The sequence below is a fragment of the Lissotriton vulgaris genome, chromosome 11, assembly GCF_964263255.1.
Source record: "Lissotriton vulgaris chromosome 11, aLisVul1.2, whole genome shotgun sequence".
Classification (NCBI taxonomy): Eukaryota; Metazoa; Chordata; class Amphibia; order Caudata; family Salamandridae; genus Lissotriton; species Lissotriton vulgaris.
The window spans coordinates 712220147-712240451 of NC_141699.1; the positions used below are offsets into that span (position 1 = coordinate 712220147).

At 43.0% G+C, this 20305-nt stretch overlaps 1 protein-coding gene across 1 annotated transcript in view; it reads left to right on the plus strand.

The window, feature by feature from the left end:
• Positions 1-20305, plus strand: part of PLEKHB2 (pleckstrin homology domain containing B2) — a 158671-nt gene that overhangs the window by 118225 nt on the left and 20141 nt on the right. The window contains exon 5 of the mRNA XM_086942526.1: positions 4655-4694. Coding sequence (XP_086798652.1) covers positions 4655-4694 — 40 coding nt within the window. The remainder of the gene's footprint in view (positions 1-4654; positions 4695-20305) is intronic.

Consider the following 20305-nt stretch of genomic DNA (forward strand, 5'->3'; position numbering starts at 1 on the left):
CTGTTATGGGATGGTGGGTCTCCTCGTATTGCATTTAAAAAACTGGCGAAAGGGTAGTATGATGGCGGCATCGTCCTTCCGGACCTAAGACTCTATTACTGGGCGTCTCAATTCGTTGTAGTGAATTACCGGATCTAACGTTCCCCTTTAGCCTATCTTTCAGACAGATACCAGATTGGACGAGAAGGGTATCTAGGGGCACTATATTCAAAAGTGAACAAGAAGAGATACTTTGGGCCCACATCTCACACAGTGATGGTCTGGCATCAAGCGAACACCCGTTTGGGATGGTCAAATGTCCTTACCAAAGCCAAGCCCCTATGGTATACACAGAGACTGGGACACTTATGTCATCAACCCGGCTTTGATAAATGGGATCTTATAGGAATCTCCACTATTGGAGATATAATCAAAAAAGGTTCGATTATCAGGTTTGAGGAGCTTAGGGAAAGATATGGAATGGCCCAAGGTGAAATGTACAGATAATTGCAAATTAGACATGCCTTCATCACAGCAATACCCAATCTCACGGATATACCTGAGGCATCAACGCTGGAAGATCGATTACTAGATGGACCGTTACACTCAAAAGCTATATCACTGACATACAAAAAGTTGTGCAACAGTCTACCTGACACGTTCCACAAACTACGAGAGCAATGGCAGAGAGACCTGGGACTCATTGACGATGAGGACTGGCAGACAGCACTAATGCCCCCAGAGCAGCAGCAAGTACTCTCCGTTTCAGATTGATTCAACTCAAAATCTTACACAGGTCATACCTACCCGGGGTTACTCTAGCAAAGATAGGCACCAGACTGGATACCATGTGTCTCCGGGGCTGCCAGCACACTGCCACCTTTTATCACACAATCTGGGAAGGCCCAGAAATACGGAGCCTATGGGAGGGAGCCACGACCCATATACAGAACGCCTTAGAAAAGGAAGTCACCCTCACACCGCGCCTGGGTCTTCTTAATATATGGGAACAGACTGTCCACACAGAGGTGGAACAACAACTCCTACACTGGGTTACACCCATGTTAAGCGTGAGATTGCGAAGGGAGGGGGGCGGTGGTTGCACTTACTTCCGGAGTGTGGGTGAAAGAAATAGATAAATACATGATTGCAGAAACTGAAGTATTCAAATCGGAGGGGTGTCCGAAGAAGTGGGATAGAAAATGGGGCAAATGGAATGCTTACTGTGGCAACCTATGTGTATCCTCAACAGTGGAGCTAGAAATGCAAAGAAGGGAAGAATGCGATGATGACATGTAATGTTTGTAACCATTTTCTCCCCACTTAAGACGAATAGCAATGTACAATCACTGGAAATGTTAATTTGATGATGTATGTGACTTTTATATTGAATTAATAAAAAGATTAATAATTTAAAAAAAGAATGTAAACTCCAGCTGCAGATCCTCAATGAGTTTTCTAGGTTGCCCTTTTTTTCATTCAAGTGCCTTTCTGCAGGCAGCGTGGCTTCCTAGGAGCTCAGGGTAGATGCTGACCAGGTGATGCAATGCTTTCTGCGACCCACGGGCTGAGGAGAGGTCGGTCTCGATTCTGAACTATATTGGTGACAGGGGGAGGGTTGGCTACATTGGTACGCAGCGGTGGAGCTAAATGTGGGTGGCGAGATAAGGGTGAGGGCAGGTAAGACAGGATGTATATGCTGGGCTGGAAAGGAAAGCCAGCAACCTGTGTACCCCTTTTAAAAGCCTTGTCCTTTGTCGCTCTGAAAGCGAGTGACGTCACCGAGCAAGATTAGGGGGAAGGCGCAGGCGAGACACTGCTTGCTCTCTCAATGCCTTTCACAGTGAATTCAGCCACCGAGGAAGGATTAACAGACAGAATATTGGCTAACTCTGTGACTTCTGCGGTTTTTGACGGGGGCTGCATAGAAAGATCTTGCGGGCTGCAAGTGGTCTACGAGCTGTACGTTGAGTACACTGTTCTAAGCAAACACTTTCATATGCAATTTATATATGAATATTCATAAGTATTATGATTTCTTAAAAAGGTATAATATTCAATGCTTTTTTTAATATGTTACATGTCTCAAAATGAGTCTATCTCAAACCATGATTTGGGGATTGTCATGAACCCCGTGATAGTTCACATTTAGGCAGTTACTTTTCATTCTTTGCCTGTGATTAGGCTTTTGTTTATCTCTGTTACAGTGAAGTTCCTAGAGCACACCCTAAAAATGCTCATATCATCATGGCCGACGACCCTGTTGGCCAGTGGTCTTCATCCTTTTTACTGCTGAGCCCCCCTGTATAAAAAGAAATAGTAATAATTTGGCCCACCCAGAATTTTTCACAATTATTCTATTAAATTGTCAATGTTTAAGTATTTCTAGACATATTTAAACATTACAGTTAAGTTTGGTTAAACCTTTTAAAAATACAATCAAATAAATGATTGCCAGACATACTGTTCCGGTCAGCTGGGCCTTATTAACTTGTAAAGGTATCCACAGTTTGAATATCCGAAATGAAGGGTGGATGTTTGAAGAATATTTGAAGTTCCTTCCCTTTTGACACATACTCCCAGACAGGTACAAATGACAAAAGATGTTTCTAATGGCCCATTACAGAAACTGCTGAGCATTTTTCTCAGCCTAAAACAAAGCAGCGCTACATGGGATCAAGAGGGGGCAGCCTCCCAGTTTGAAGACCCCTGCTGTAGGCTGACATGTTTTTTGTTTATATTAATTAGCACAGTCATTACAAGATGGCCCCACAGACAGTAAGCTTATTGTTTACAAAGATGGAGGCTTATTGTCAACATGTGCATGGAGCGGACACATTTTGTGCTTTGTTAGTTTAGTCCTAGAGTCTCAAAACCTCATTTTGTTAATATGAGATACAATCTGTGGTCAAAGGGTAGTTAAACCCCAGGGTTTGACCATTGATTAGAAGAGGTCTTTGCACTAGAATTATCGCCATATGTCTCACCAAGTTAGTTGAGCCGCTCTCGATTGGAGAGTTGATTCCATAAGCCATTCAAAAGGTGCCCATTCACCCTGAACACTTATTTTGCTTCTTCTGCAAAGCTTTGATAAGGAATAGCTGAAACCAACTATTCAAAGATATGCTGCGTGATCAATCCTAACAATCTCTAAAATTCAAAAAGCATGTCTGCTATTTAATGCATTAGCTAAGGTTTATTAGCATGTCACTTAGAAATAGCTTTAAGGGGTTAGGATGTCAGAAATTAACTAACACTGTTAGAAACATTTATCTTGTTTTCGCAGACCGATGCATGCTGAACTGCTTTTATTTTTGTATTCTGTGTGGTTATCGTGCATATGTTATGCACTAAATTGAGGATTTTAAATTACATGTCTGTGTTTAGTGTTATATTTTAGTATTGCTCATAAGCAAAAGATCGCTTGGATTGCCACTCTGTCCCTAAACGTATCTAGAGGGACTGATAGTAACCTGAAAACACAGTATGTGCAAGATTGAACATTGGTGTTAAGGCTGTTGTCCAACTTACTTTTTAGTTGATTGAACTTAGTCCTTACATCGGAGGGTTAGAAATCATAGTCCTGTGGCTCTGGGGACCCCTCCAGATTTCATATCACAGGAACCTACCAGATATTTCTGAAAACTAGAGGCTTGGAGGAATGCACGGGATGTAGCTTGGTGTAGCTCGTGAGAACTGCAGCATGCCTTATTACCCAGAACACTCTAAAAATGTCAGCGTGGATTTAAAAAAACCAACATTTTTAGTTTTTATGTGACCAAAACCTTCAGTACTTCCGGCTAAAGGCAAATGTCCCACCATACAATTTTTCTGTTTTTTCAAGTTCCTATCTTCACAAAAAAAACCTTTATCCCCTTCTCAATACCTATCTTACACATTCTTGGAGAGGTCTCTTGCAATCTGAAGACTCAAAACCACTGCTATAGTTAACTATCCTGTAGTTACTAGACAACAACTGCTTTCTCTTTTGAAGTTGCTCTTTTGCCTTTCACATTAAATTTGTTTATGTTGAATTGACCAGCATCATAGTATAATTCTAAATCTATTGTGTTCAGCTTGAATCAAGTTTCACTTGTGAAGTTGGAAGTGGAGCAACACTAAAGTGTTTGTCCTGTTTGATCATCAACCTTCGATCAACAAAAATGACACTACCACCTATAACAGGTTACAGTTATTTTAGGGAAAGAAATCAAAGGATATGTCATTAGTATTTTTTGTGATCAATGGGTGATGCAACAAGATGATGAATATTAGAAATATTAGAAATCCTAGAACTATAATTGATTGTTTGATATTTTCCCAACCCATCCCAGTTCGAAGATCTGCTTCACAGTCCTGTATTTTATATGTAAAACCGGGCACCATTCCTGACATTTTTACACTTCTCTGCCTTTTTCAGAAAGGATAAATTACTAAATGAACTTGTTTGCATGAGACAAAAATAGACGAATTCACATTTCAGTGGTCTCTTAAAATAACTTCTCTGAATTGCCCTGAACATTTCCTCTTAATTTTGCGTGTTTTGCCTCAGTAGATCATCCATTAAGTAGCATACCGTCCTTGTCAAATAGCCAACTCTACAAACTGTATCTAAAGTTTATTGGTGTCTGTACTTTTTTTTGTAATCCCGGAAATTGCTTTTTGTTTATTTCAGTGCATGGGAAGTTGCTCTTCAGGGGGCCAGAACAAATACAGTGAGTGCCTTTTGTACTGATTTGTAGTATGCATCGTATTGAAAAATGTTTTAAATATGCTTTATTGTGCATTATGTAATGTCATTTACATGTTTTAACTCTGTCTGGATTTGTGTTTCATTAGATAATGTACTTAGAGTAATATGGCAAAACAGTTATAAGTGTTCAAATTTGTTGGAGATCAAAATGGCCATTCAATAGAGTTAACAGATTTCTGCCATATCAGTATTAATGAAGCCGGATTCTTTTGTTAAATGCTACTGAATGGGTTGCAAACGAAGGGATGGAGACATGCGAGCGGCAGAAGAGCTCAATTTTGAAGTCATAGCCTACCAGACAGTATAGCTGTCTGCTTTGCTAAAGAGTTTTTGCAGACATTCTGAAATATTCCATGGTAATGCATTCCACTCAGTTCTTACCATTGGTTTTGTGTTTTCTAACTCTCACTTGTTTGCTTTCTATTTGCTGGCGTTATTTGTTTTAGGCTGTCCAGCTTGAGGTGATCCCTTCCTTGGACCATAGCCTGTTTACCACTTCTCCTTGTATTCTTTCACAAGTGCTCACTTTTTGTAAACAGACTTTTAAATTTTGTTCTCATCTTGTCACATTTGCCCTGCATTCAAAGACAGAGGTGAAATGTTAGGCTCTGTCTGCTAAGAGAGCTTGGCATGGTGTTTACTTTTCCTGCTCTGTCTTAAAAGAGAGAGGATTTATGTGACAATGTTTCTGGCTACTGAGGGTGTGAAAAGAAAGACTTTTATCCAGCACACAACACAATTTAAATGTCTGTAAATGAACTGCGCAGATATTTCAGAATATATCAGATTTAGAAAACGCAAATGTAGCACATTATTTTGTAATTCTGAAGTGTGGTGTAAGCTGGAGTGCCGTGGAGTACAGTGGAATAGCCTAGCGTGGAGTGGAGTAAAGTGTCATTGAGTGAAGTGGTGTAGAGTGGAGTGTTGTGACTTAAGTGTGTCATGGCGAGGAGTGTCGTGGAGTGGCATAGAGTGGAGTGGCATTTTGTAGAGTGAAGTTCTGTGAGGTACTGTGGAGTAGAATGGAGTGATGTAGAGTAGAGTGACGTAGTGTGGAGTATGCATGGTTTGGTAGCGCACTGCCATTACAGACAACATATTTTCAATTGAAATGACCATTACATTTGCACAGACATACAGTTTTAGGGATAAATGTATAGAGCGCACAAACTGTCAACACCCAGTGTATTGATTTGTTTTGATCGTATTAAAATATTTTTCTGTGCCACTTCATTCTAGGCCACTCCACTCTATGCCATGCCACTCCACTCCTCCTCTACTCCATGTCATTCTGCGCCACTCCATGTATGACACACCTCTCTGCCTTACTCCATTCTCCTCTACGACACTGTACTCTATTCTGCACCACTATATGACACACTATACCTCTCCACTTGATGGCACTCCACTCTACGACACAACTCCACTCCATGCCACTCCACTCTATGACACTCAACTCTACAACAATCTACTCCACTCTACGCTCCTCGACTCTACAACACTCTATTCTCTCAAAGACACTCTGTGCCACTCCTCTCCACTCCATGCCACCTCATTCTATGACAACTTACTCCAATCTATGCTACTCCACTCTACAACAGTCTACTCCACTGTATTCTACACCACTCCTCTCCACTGCACGCAACTCCCTCTATGCCACTCCAGGCCACTTTACTTCACTCTACGCCATTCCATTCCACTCCACTCCACTCTACGATACTCTACTCCCTTCATGACCCTCTTCGCCACTCCATTCTGCACCTCTCTACTGCACTCCACAACACTCTATACCATTGCACGACTCTCTATGCCACTCCACTAACTTGTAGTCATGCTGAACAGCAGCCATGCTGGTGTACAACAAGGCTAAAACACATTGGCAAAGCCAATAGCTGTTGTATAGGCGAGACTTGTTGGCTGTGCCAATGCTTGTTAATGCAGCAATCTTAGCCTGGTTGTTGTGCCAGAAGTTCAGGAAGTCTCTCCTACATTTGTCTTGTTGAAAGTTGCTTAAACTGTCTCTCATAGTGAAGCATAAACAGCAGATCACAACAAATCAACACTTGAAAACTGCAGAAATTTCACAAAGTTCTCCCCAGAAGCAGTAAAGCGCAAAACTAGCATTAAAAACAGGTCTAGTTAAGTTGCATTGTCTGAGGCACTCATGTATATAGTTGTTTGTTTAAGGGTTTGCCTACAATCACAGATCTTGTAAGGGGCAGACATTTATTCTTATGTACAGACCCAAAGCTTACCTTTTCAATAACAGTATTCCCCTTTCTAACCTGGGTAAATCAACATTTTTCACGTTTAGTCACCTGTTCGCTAACATCTTTGCTTTCAAATGCATGATATTTTGCTTTCCTTGCTGAATATTTTTTATTAGGGTTATAGCAAATACATTAATACAGGGCAACATGTGAGGCAATTATCTCGCAGCACATTATAGCCGAACAATACTGAATCCAACCCCAAAAGTACCTTAGAAGACATATGAAATTACACAAGAAGAAAGAGAAACAAACACTTACCTACACAGGCCACACAATCTATAAACCAGCTTCCAACATTGCACATGATTACTTGAAAAGATTATTGACTTTCCTGAAATACGGTCATGCCTCAAAGAGTCATCTTTGTTTCTGAAAATAACACCTTCACACTTAGCATAATCACATATGTAAGACATTAAGTTAATAAGTTTAGGGTGTACCTCCCTCAAATAATATTGACTATCCTTGTCAGGATGCACCATTAAAGTCACTAACCAAGCCTAAGCAACTCCCTTGTAGCTATGGCACAGAGCCGACAGGCTTAACTTAGAGAAAATGTGTAAAGTATCTATGCCGTACTAAAATCGAAATAAGTCGAAATGTAAAACAATAATAAAAATCCCAAAAGAAATGTGAAAAACAGAGTAACATTTATAATTCAAAATTACTCCAAAATGATAAAAATTAAATGAAAATTAAATGAAATACCAGTAGTGTCCTGGCGCTGGGGGCCTTCGGGAAGATTAAGCCAGCTATTGCCCAGAGTCCCATGGTGCTGGGCTGAACTGCCGCCGGTGCCGGGGATCGAACCGTGAGCCCCAGATTCCAGCGTCAGTCGCCCTGGCCGCTGCGCCACACCTCTTCCATTAAGAAGAACGAGCGATATGATTTTTTAAAAGTTTTATGTAGAAATAACGCCAAGCAAGGCAGCACAAACGGTGGGTGATAATCAGTGGTTGCATTAGAACAGGACCTAGGCACACTGACGCTGCCCACTATGAAGTGTATGATGGATACAAAGATTTTTCCTTCAGACTATATTCTTGTAAGTCCCAATCCACTATAGCAGTACAATTCTAAAGCCCTCCAGGACCTCAGGGGAGGCACTTATAGATTCACAGGGTGGCAGGCAGAGGCCAACAGGAGGTTCCATTCCATTTCAAGTCACTGGGAAAAGCCTCTTATTGCTTTTTTGTGTCCCTGTTGCTTTAATAGGAGGTCATTCTTATGACCCTTGGAGTCCACTTCTTTGTCTTGGGTACAAAAGGGAGAGCCGGTCCAATCTTTTATGCTCTTCTCAGGTCTCAGACAGTAGGCTCAGTCCTCTTCTAATCTTCCACAGGTCCAGGAGTGTTCAGAAGTGGGTGCCTGGAAATGGCACATTTATGCCTGGCATGTGCTACTGGGTAGGAATGATCCCTGGGGACACCCTAACCAATGGGGTAAAAGTTGCCAGGCTAACTCTGTCCACTTTTGGCATTTTCAAGATGGCAAAGAATTTGGTCACACTTATCTTGTGCTCTGTGGTCTGGGTGTGTGTCTGGGTAATGTTCATTGGTAATCCTAGTGTCTCCCACATCTAACACTAAATTACAGTTTTAGACAATCCCTGTACTCACAACAACCTTTGACACAGACGTCTGGTAGAGTAAAGCTGAATTTTCAGCAATCAGACAAGGGATACACACATCCCAAATGTCATACGTAAACCCAGCAGAACTGTCAAACAGGCTGTAGGCACGCTGTGATTGGGGCCTGCCTGGGTGGGGGGACAAAAGAAGGGCCTTGCCCAAGCGTCAGTTCTAATATTTGCCTGTGACAGAGAAAGGTTCTTTGACGTTTGCCTCCAGTGATATTAAAAAAAACCAGCAGATCTGTAAAGTAAGTCTTGACATTGCGCCATGATCTGACACTGTGATGCTAACAAGAGGCTCACTGTGATAGAGGCTGGTTTGGCTGTTAGCTTCATCTGCTTGTAGCAGGGTAGACCTCTTTGAAGTTAATCAAGTCCTTGGGCCCATTCCATAGGACATCCTGTCAAGGGCACAAGAACACCTCCCCACCCCCAGTGCGTTGTGCCCCTGTTCTGGGAGCAAGTTCATACCTCATTCAGACCTATTGAAATGCCAACTACTGGCTGGTAGAAGTAATACAAAGTTGACTTTCAAAAAGTCCCTTTTCTAAAATATTTATCAGAAATTTTACTTCACCAGTGAATTAGGCATGTAATAAATATTTCAAAAAGTTCAAAAATGAAATGCATGGATATTTCCTATGTAGAGATAACATTTATCAAACTTAAAACTGTATCAATGCTTTCCTATGGTATATAGGAAAGAATTAGGATAACAATGCTTTCCAATGTTCTATGGGAAAGTATTGGGATTATATTGTATTGTAGCATCTATATAGCACTTACTACCCCTATGTGGGGAGCTGAAGCACTTGCCTACATAGGTAACACACTACACTGTGTGAGGTGTGTGGTTGGAAGTATGTTGGCTTTGTTTTGAATTTGATCCCATGTCATGCATGATGAACACTGAGATGCAGTTAATTTGTTATGTGACACAGCACATAGTGATGTAGTGGATAATGAAGTATGAGAGGCAGACGTGCATCTTTATGGTTTTCAGTATGCTTGTAGCTTCCAACTTCTCCTTCCATTTTATTTCCTATGAAATAGTCTGCTTCGCTGGGTACTGTATTGGGTTATCTAGTCTGAGATTTTATGTATAGTTGTAGTCTCGGACTGACATGGTTGGAGGGAAAGAGAAGTGGAAAGCTAGGTTGGGATGGGCATTTTTATTATCATCCCTTATCTGAGTGTCTGTGTGAGATGCAGAGTGCGGTCAGATTGTATAGCTATTTGGAACCTGCAGTGTTGGATTATATTAAAGTCCTATCAATTGTCCAGGAATGTGCAACAGATGTCTTCAGTTATTCCATGCCTGTTCATTTGGGGATGTTTATTTTTTTGGGCTGTACAGTACTAGTAATGGATAGCCCTCATAGCAGATAAGTCTTATGTGAATTTAAGAGGCATACGTTACAGATTGCTGCTTACTGCTGCATATTATGGTCCTAGTACTATCGTGGGCCATAATTGTTAATAATGCAAGTACATAACTATATAGTGCCACGGTGAGCCTTGGGTCAGCCCTTCTTAGCTTACCTGCATATCTAAAACGGTTTGCTGGTTGAGTTGTTTCCAATTCGTGGGTTGTAACCTGTGGATTGCCCCTGAGGGTGCAAATGTTTACTGGGGTCTGTTGCTGGGATCTGGGCAAGCAGCTATGTAGGAAATAGCCATGTTTTTAACTGTCTTCAAAAGTGTATATGCTCTTCGGTGCTTCTAATCTTGGCTGGTAGTAAGCTGCTGAGCGTGGCTGCTAGTACTGAGAAAGCAGTGCCTCTTATTGATTTCTTATGGTAAAGTAGTATGATAAGTGGTGCAAGCCTGAAGCGCAGTGTTTGGTTTTTATTTCTTGAATTTGACTTTCAGGTATAGCAGTCTTTTTCCTTGGGAGGCTCTGTAGGCAATGCAGAGTGCATTGAACACTGCCCTTCTAGCTATCTGTAGCTAGTAGAACAATTGCAGAACTGGAGTCATGCGTTCTCTTGGATGAAGGTGGAGAGAAAACCTTGTGACAGCATTTCGGATGATTTGTTTTTGCGTATGATGAATTACAATATACCCAGATTATAGGCTGTTGGCATAGTCAAGCTTGAAGATTATGAGTGTGAGGGTGGCTTGCACTTTATGTTCTAGTGCAAGGTATGGGAAAATGAACCTTAGTTTTTGTCATTGTGGAGAAGGTACTTTTTGTGACGTGGATTCAAGTATATCTCTGAATCCATAGTTTCTCCTGGGTTTCTAACTTGTCATGATATTGTTGGAGGGGCTTGAAGGTCCTTAAGCCTTTTAGCGACAAGAGGGTACTTTTGCTATACTTCAGTAAAAATAGTTTTGAGGTTCTATTCACTATTAGCGGTACAAAAGGGGGTGGTGATGGACAGAGCATCTGAATCAATCAAACACTCACACCCAGTCAAAAGATCTGGGTTTAATCCATCACCGTTCTTTAGCCCACTCTGCCACCCCAGTTCAGACATGGCTATATGCAAATCAGTCTGACCCTGTGCCTCATGGGAACAGTCCAGCCCCAACTGCCAAGCCATGTCTTCCCTGGACCGGAAACAAGCTTCCGAGGACCGGTTTCTGGCATTCCAGCCGTCTTCAGCCCGGCTTGCTGGAATCCAGTGGCAAAGTGAGCAAGGGACTCACGTCTGAGCATACCCTGCCATTCACTATTAGGACATGTTTTACATTAAACCGTTACATGTCCTACTTTTAAATTCCATGCACCATGCCTTATAAGCAATGAGGCCTCCTTAGGACTGACTCGTTTATATTTAAAATTTAAAAAGAAGGTTTAGGCCTGTCAAAAAGGTGTTATTTTGACAAGTCGAATTTGCAGTTGAAAGCTACACAGTGAGGCTACATGGCAGGCGTGGATACATGCTTTGCAGTGCCACGGCAGTGGAGGGCACAATTGCTGCCGTCCTCTGGCAGCATTTAATTTATAGGCCATGAGTAGACTTGGTATCAGGCACTAGGTAAGGGCTCTAATAAATAAACCAATTGGTGTATACCAACTTCACAATGTTGAAAGGAGGAGTTCCTTCACTTGACCACTGGTTAGCAGAGGTGAAGTGCCTGCTAAATACAGAAGCTCTTACATGTTGCAGTGGCCATTAATTAAATCCTGCTTTTTGAATTTATGAATTGTTTTTTTTGGGAGAAGTGTAAAGCTGTGTTTTGTTAGTTTTCATTTTAAGTGACAGGTTTGATGGATGATTCTCTCTAGTTCTCTGGGAAGGGGTGGACATCTTCTAACAGCAAGAGAATACTATAGCACAGCACATGCTGTCAGTATGCATTTTTTTGCCTACAGATAAGGGACAGGTAAATAGGACAGTGGGGTGCAAATTAGAAAACTATTTGGTAAGAGCCAGACTTTGCAGTGTATTGATTTTGCGGTGGTCATCAGTCAGGCAAAGGAATTGAGATCCAAAGCTGGAAGCCTACAGTTTGGATGAAGTACACCTATTAGCAGAAATTGTTTATATGGGATTTTTCTTCCAGCACATAAACATCAGTAACAGCATTCAAAATAATTACAAAATACCTCTGCCCAGCATTTAATACACACATCAGAAATACAGACTCCAAAAATCTCTTAAAAGTGGCCATAAGAGTGGTTTGGTCACAGATTACAGATTAAAACCCAAAAATTCTTTCACAGCTAGCAAACACACCATATCCTTGTCTTGCAATCTCAGGGGCTCTCCACTTGTTTGACTAATGGCCTTCTTTCACAGAGGTGTAAAATGTATCCTGCTTATCCCTGGGTTGTGAGTCCTTGCAAGCCCTGAAATTATGTACACCACCTACACCTCTGACAGCACAGGGCACTTCATCATGAGGTGGATTAGGGTTTTCGCTTCCCTGTTAGTACAGGCACACTCATTTCTGATGTGGGACTTCCAACCGGCGTCCCACAACATTATCAACCTATAATATATTGAAGTTTTGGATTTAAGTAAACATGCCTCTGAGCAGGTGAAATAGCCCTTAACAGATATTGTGGTGCTTCCAAAAGAAACTCAACCAAGATAAGACTGAAATCCTTCTCAGATTCAAGACAGAGCAGTGCCCCCAGATTCAGGACTTGCTAGACTCTATAGACACTCTTAGCTATCTTTGCCTAATCTCTAGGAATCACATTGAACTCCAGCTAACCATGAAAGATCATATAAACAGTGCGAATAGCCCCTTCTACAACCGGAAGCTTCTGAGCAAAATCAAACCCTTCCTACCGCTGAATGACCTTAAATCTGCCAAACAAGCCCTGGTGTTGTCTAGATTAGACTACGGGAACGCCACCCTAACAGGCAGCCGCGGTCAGTGCAGGTAATAGAGGTGGGGCGGTGGGGCCGGGTAAGGGGGGATTCTGAGGTACGACGCTGAGTGAAAATTATTTATTTATTGAATTTTCCCTGAGCATCGTCCCTCGGAATACCCCCTTACATGCCCCACCGCTCTTACCTGCACGGACCGCGAATGCTTACAGGCACTGCGAAATCTCACCTTGCACCCCTTAGAACCACTCTAATTGCAGTAGCCAGATTGGTCAGATGAATTAAAAAAATGTATCTCCCCCCTGCCCTGAAAGAACTGAACTGGCTCCCAATTGAAACTTGCTGCAGCTTCAGAACTGCCTGTTCCACTCATAAAACCCTCCTCACTGGGAAACCATCTTTCCTCACCTCAAAAGGAAAGGTCGGACAAGAAACCTAAGAAGCTCAAACACACTACTCCTCCTTCTGTCGAAAGGCCACAAACAAAAAACCCAGGCACGATCCTTCTCGAGCAATGCCTCAAAACATCTGGAACTCCATTCCAATGCATAACGGGATAAACTCCTCCTTCTTGAGCTTCAAAAGAAAGCTAAAGGATCTCCTCCTCATACAATGTCTCAATTTAACAGGATATCAGTTACCCATCAAGACATGCTCGCAATCCATAGCTCTCCTTGTACCCCTTCCCTACTATAATTGTTATGTTTCCCCCATAGTACTCAACCTTTGACTTGTCTTGATTCGACTCAGCTGTTCTGAATATACGCATTATTTGATGAACATCTACTGATGTAAAGAACTCTGATACCTTCTGGTCTTGCCGGCGCTATATAAAACTCTTGAATGAATAAATACTAAAAAATCCACCTGAGCATTCCGGACATATAGATTTTTAAGTAAAAAGTAAATCTCAGCTTTTTAGCCTGAAGCACAAACAAGCATTGGTAACAGTAAAGTTTAGAAACTTTTGAAAAGTTTGAAAGAGTTGTATTCAGCTACTCCAGCCTGAGTGGCGCAACTAAGTCCAGCAAGGAGAAGATCAGGGCAGTCAGTGACGAGTAGTTGGACAGTTACCTGGTCACCAAAGCAGTCTTAAGTCCACTCCCACAATTTACATCAAGCCCACCATAGACGTCAATGGACTGGTCCTGATGCTATGGATGGAGGATGCCGAGGATGCTAAAAGATGCTCTGGGTGCTGTGCGATCCTTGTGGCCATTCTTTGGTCCATGGGTAAGGTGGGGTGACTTTAGCTGCAGAGGTCAGTGTCCCTCATGTCCTCGTTGAGACAGTTGAAGGCCAGCTGTGGCTGTACTTAGCTGATCCAGTGTTATCCTTTGAGGAAGGTTGATGTCTGCCTTTGGCAACTAATCTGGATTCAAATGTCACTCCCCGGTTCAGCAGACTCGGGTGCAATCTTTGGCTACTGAGGATTGGTCTCTTCGGATGCCCAGCAGCGGGCAGCGGTGATTCAAAAAATGTTGCTACTGACTTGCCGGAGTGGATTTCTTCAGCTTTGATGGCCTCTCAGCTGGTTCCATGGGGTCAGCCGAGTAACCCTTGGAGTAGCTTCTTTGGTCTGCAACTCTGGAGAGACTTTTCCAGGAGCTACAGGCAGAGTCCTCTCTTTGCCAGCCCCAGGTACGGCAGGTGCAGTCCAGCGAATAGTGCAGCTTCTCTTGCCAGGTTAATGGTTCAGCAGGGCAGTCCTTTTTCAGTCCTTTCTCCAGTTCCTGGCATGATCTGAGGTTCAGGGTGCCTGGGGTGCCATATTTATGCCCAGAAAGTGCCCTGTGGAGGTAATGCAATCACTAGCCAATGGACTACAAGAGTTCCTCCCCACCTTGTGATGACGTCTGGTTATGGGTGGCATCTAGCAATCCTAGAGTGCACTATTCTGCCCTCTCTCAAGATGCCTGAAGCCTTCCTTGGGTGTGAGGAGCCTGGTGGCCCACACCAGAGGTGTGGCTACCTGTGGGCTACAGGCCCACAAGGAAACTGGTGTGAGGGCTAGTCTCACCTCTGTTCTCGCCACCTGCCTGTCTACCTGAACAAAGGGGCAACCCTTCAGTAGGGTGATCTCCATTTGCCCACCAAAGGCAACTTCACCTCTAAAACTCACCTTTTGGGTCAACACCCTGAGGGGCTTCCTGCAAGGGGGAGGTGACACATCCCTCTGAAGCAGGCTACTATTCTTCCAGAACCTGGTATTTATTCACATGATTCCAAAGGAGAGCAGACATATGTCTGATGGCAGCACTGTGCAAGGTCACTGGACAAACTGGGCAAAAGAGGGGCAACTTTCTAAAAGTTGCCTTTCCTTAAAAGTGATGTTAAATTCAGCCTGGGCGTCTAATCTGGTTTAATGCCATGATTAATTTGATACATTAATGTACCCACCTTAGCAGCCCCACTCAGAAGTTAGCCAGGCTGAGAGGTCAACCAGTAACTCTGTGTTAGCCAATGGAGCTACCAACCTTTCTACAGCTAGAATGACAATTCCGAAGTTTTGCTGTTAGAACATGATAAAAGTACATGTCCTTCTAAAAATTATAGAACTCCCAACCTTAGGGTTCCAATAAGTCTTCCATAGGGAAGTCTCACATATATTGTTAGGGGAAGTGGGTGCTTTGCAAACGGTTTAAATGGCAAAGTCAAACTAGAAAATTGGCAACTGCTCTTTTTCTGACTGCAGTGGCAGGTTAGGAGACATTTTGTACTTTGTCACAGACAGGGTGGCACAACCATTGCTGCAGCCCTTGAAGGACACTCTGTCTTACATGTCCTGGGTACCATATACTAGGCATCTATAAGTAAGTCAGCTTATGCCAATTGGGGATAGTCAATTCAACATACATTTTGTAATGGGTTAGAATACTGGCACAGGCGTCTGGTTAGCAGACCTCAGTGCAATCTCAGAGTCGAAAAATCAGCAGCTAGTATTTCAAATAGGGCCAAAAAGTGGGAAGGGGAGGTCTTCAGGAACAAATGTAAGGCATAAGGGGGAGGATAGAGACATGCACTCTCTTGCCAAATCTCAAGTAGAGGCAAGCTGTGGTGTTGTAGACTCATCAGTAGGTGTTTAACAACAACATAAGAAATGCATAAGTAGAGGCAGTTTGTGTAGTGTAGTCTTGGCGAGAGGACCTTCTAGAATACATGTGCTCTATTTAGGAAGGTTATGAAAGCAATTAATCTATGATCATCTGTGGTTTCCAAATATGGGGGTTAGTTTCTGAACGTGAACAATTGGTGGGCACCACTTTAGGACGAGGATTGCAAACAGCTTCTTCCATCTGTTTCAGTTGGTGTTCAAGAGAACCTAATGATTGACTGTCAAATACTGCATACAAATTGTATACGACTATGGCCCTGACTTTCCTCAGTAGTCCGTGGCAGTCGATCCATGGGTGGTACCAAAAGAGACTCTGTGGTCTGTGAAGGGTAGATGCACTCATTTCAGGCTTCACGAATACCATGAGATTTAGTATGCTTCTCAATTTCTTCAGTGGCAGATTTGAAGATTTTGGCCTGTAAAAGAAAGTGAGAAATTGGCCTGCTCCAAATTTTGGTATTTCTCATCAAATGCTGGTTCAAATCTGTTTATTGCATTTAGTTTGGTACTCAACATATAAAGCAAACAACCAATATGCCGGCAGGAAGCTCTGCCGGGGCAAAAAAGGCCCATGCTTCAAGTGGAAGATGGACTACTGTCCGGGAGGCAGTTAAGAATCGGACAAAGAAACTCCAACTGATCTACTCCCAGACCCCTCCTGCCATACTCGCTCATGATTAAGCAACAGCAAACGGGTGTGCAGACCTAGAAAAAGAAGTAAGGCGAGATACCTAGAAGCACCTTTGATAGTGGCTTATGTAAGAGCATGTGTTGCACCTGGGGTGTGAGAAAATGCTTCGGGAGCAGGCGCCGGACCTTCAGATATCTGGGGCAAGTGAGCTCATTGAACTCTGTGGAGAGGAGAGAAATAAAGGAGTCCCAGAGTCTCTGATATTCCTCCAATCGGTGCTCCGCTGCCAGAGTTAGTTTCTCCATACCAAGGATCCACCACAATCTATGTAGCTAAGTGGTGTGTGTTGAGACTGTAGCAGTGCCCCAGTGTGATAGAATCAGCTGATGGACAGCACTGAGAGCTAGTCCAATCTGACGCCCCCCTTGAATTTTTATGGGTATGTAAGGGGGTCAGGAAGACCCAGAATTCTATAGGCTGGGAAGTGGGGTAGTTGCATGTTCATGTGCACAGCAATATCTGCCAAATCGTCCTCCCAGAAATAGGCTAACTTTGGGCCAGACCATAAAAGATGTAGCAATGTGCCGGGTGCTTCAACCGCTCCAGCAAGACCCGCTGTGTGGGGGGTTTATTCTATGCGGTCTGGCAGGGGTAAGGTACCAATAAATGTGCTGGCTACATTTCGTGCTGTGTGATGAGTTTGGTAACAGAACTCATTCCAGCCTCTCGGTGTGAAGGGACATCCCAGTTCCTGCTCCTAGTGCTGCTGGGCAGAGGTATTCACACCCTTGTAGCCCTGTGCGAGAAAGGTGTACATTTCAGTTATGAGGCACCTATTTCCCTTCTTCAGGATCAGCCATTGCTCAGATTGGGGGTAAGAGTCTTCTGCACCTTTACAGATGGAGGACTGTAGCAGAGGCATTCAAATTCCAGGAGGCAATAATCCTCCTTCAATCGATAAAATGGAATGATCCCATCCTCGTCAAAGAACAATCGTATCAACTTGCGGCCCCCTGATGCCAGGCATACAAAGCTGAGGAATGGAGACCTGGGGTGAAGTCAGGGTTTCCCAGGATGGGGGTCAATGGCCAAGGAAAAGTGGTCAGACCCCCTTGCAGTGCCACCAAGGGATAAGCTGCAAAAGTAGCCCTCGTAATGGGTGAAGAATAAAGACCCCAGGCCCCATGTATGTAGGATAGCCAGATATGGTTGCCTGCTTTTGCTCGGTCCATAAGACACCAGTGTTTCTCTGACTCGCTTCTGTGTCATTTCACCATGAAGCCCAATTGTGCAGCTTTAGACCATCATGGTAGGGGCCACCAGTCTCTCTTTGGCTGTAGGGTGGTATCTGAGAAGTCTGTGCAACCAAGGCTGCTTGCCGTTCCAGACGAAGTAGAGTAACTCTGGTTGCAAAGTCTTGAGCGTGCTAAGGGGGGGCGTAAGCCGGAGCTCCTGAAACACGTACAGAGCTTTGTGAAATACTATTATTTTCAAAGGCCGCAATGCGGCCAAGCCAGGAGAGGTGGCAATGTTTTAATTGACATAGGTCCGCAGAGTGCACTAGTTCATGGAGGTGGTGATCTCAATCATGGGAACTATTTGCACCCCTAGGTTTGAAATGTCGGACTGCGACCAGGTTAGCGGGTATCGGGTAGCCAATTGCTCTTTGAGGGGTGGTTAAACTGAAAGGTTGAATGCATGACATTTTTGCAGGCTGATTTCAAAGCCAGACGCCTGCTGAAAAGAAGAAGACTTTTGAGGAAAGCGGGAAGAGATTGTGCCAGGCCATCCAGGGTGACCAGAACATTGTCTGCGTAAATCACTAGGGTATGAGCGTCCCATCTGAACTGTACCCCCAAAATGCTTGGGTCGTCACGGACTCTCTGTGCCATCTGCTCCATGTAGAGAGAAAACAAGAAAGGGCACCCCATATGTGTCCCTCTGCTAATAGGAGTCTGACAAGATGCCGTTAACCATCACTACGGATGTATGACTGTACAACGCGTGGTATTACCACGCGTACCGTTACAACGCAGGTTTTACAACGCAAGTCGTTACAACGACTTGCGTTGGGGGGCCCTGGATAGTGAATAGTTTAATTTACTATTCCAACTCCAGTCCCCGTGGATAGTAGGGAAGGTGTTGGATAGTAAATTAAACTATTCCCTATCCTAGAGCACCCTCCAGCGAAAGTCGTAACAACTTTCGTTGTTAAACCTGCGTCGTAATGGTACAGCGTTGTAAGGGTTTCGTTGTAAAGGATGTTCTCCATCACTACTGCCCATGGTGCGCTTATCCAGTTACAGTACTGATTGCCACTCTCAATTTGAAGTTATTCCTTACTTCATTAACCATCCCTCTCTATTGAGAGCATGTTATTTCACAATGTACTCTAAAAGTAGTCTTGGAGTCGCCCTGAACATTTTGGCAATGGTCTAAAGTGTTTTGTTGCTTCAAAAGTAATTCATAGTCCCCTATCTATGTTGTTTGTTTTTCATTTTCTGTTGACTGGTTCATTCATGGTCTTAGCTTTACTCATAAAGGGCCATATGTATGAAAATGCCCATTTGAAATTCTCAAATAGCGTTTTTTTGCGGAATTGGAAAATTTACGATTCCTTATTTTGCAAGGGGTGTTTTGTGTCATACATTGGACACTGCTGATTTGCAATCGCAAACGGCGAAATTCTGCGAATTTTGGCGTTTGTGATCGAAAAATTGCCTTCATACATATGGCCCTTTGTCTGCCTTGAAAAAGAAAAAGGCTGGTGCTCAGTCATTTTGTTGTTTCCAATTTCATATAGCCTCAGCCTTCTGGGGTGAAGAAATAAAAAAAATATCAAACAAAATGGTACCCTGTTGTGACGCTGGTGTATGCAAGTTTGGTGATCGAGGCGTGCACAGGTTATCACACTGCGTCATGCCAGCAGCTGCATCACAGCATCTTTTTTTATTATTGATCTTTTATAAATCCACAAAGCTAAATGCTTTTTGCAGATGCTGTGCACTGTGGTTAAAAAGCACTAGCAATTCCACAAAGTCAACTAGATGAGACAAGTTGACTTTGCTGATGCTTGTATTTCTTTCTAGCTGGTTAATTTTTTTTATTCTCGTTGCACTGCTTATCTTTTATCCCCAGAGATGCATACATAAGTGGTCCTTGCCTTTTTTCTAACTTGTTGGTTGAAGCTAAGTCACATTGTCGTTGCAGTTTAACCTAATTTTTAAAGCAGTTCTTTTGTCATTCTTTCCTAGGCTTGCTCACATCAGTTTATTTTTCTGTTTTGTGGCACTTTTTTCACACCAGCTTTGTAACTGCACCAGTCAATGCATTAATTGGTTACCTAGGTTTTGCTCGCTTCAGCTTATAGCTGTGACTAGTCATTCTAGGCTCTGGAAGTACCCCTTGGTTGTTGGTACTATATCTCCCCTTTAGTTTTTCTCCTTTATTTAAACAAGCATTTGCAATGCAACAGGTCTCGCATTTGTGAGAGATTAAGCTATTGGCATTGTAAATGACAATGCCTTTTATTTATCTGTTTCTGCTAATTAACACATAAATAAAAGGCATTGTCATTTACAATGCCAAAAGCTCAAACCTTTGTACATGCAAGACTTATTCAAAGAAAC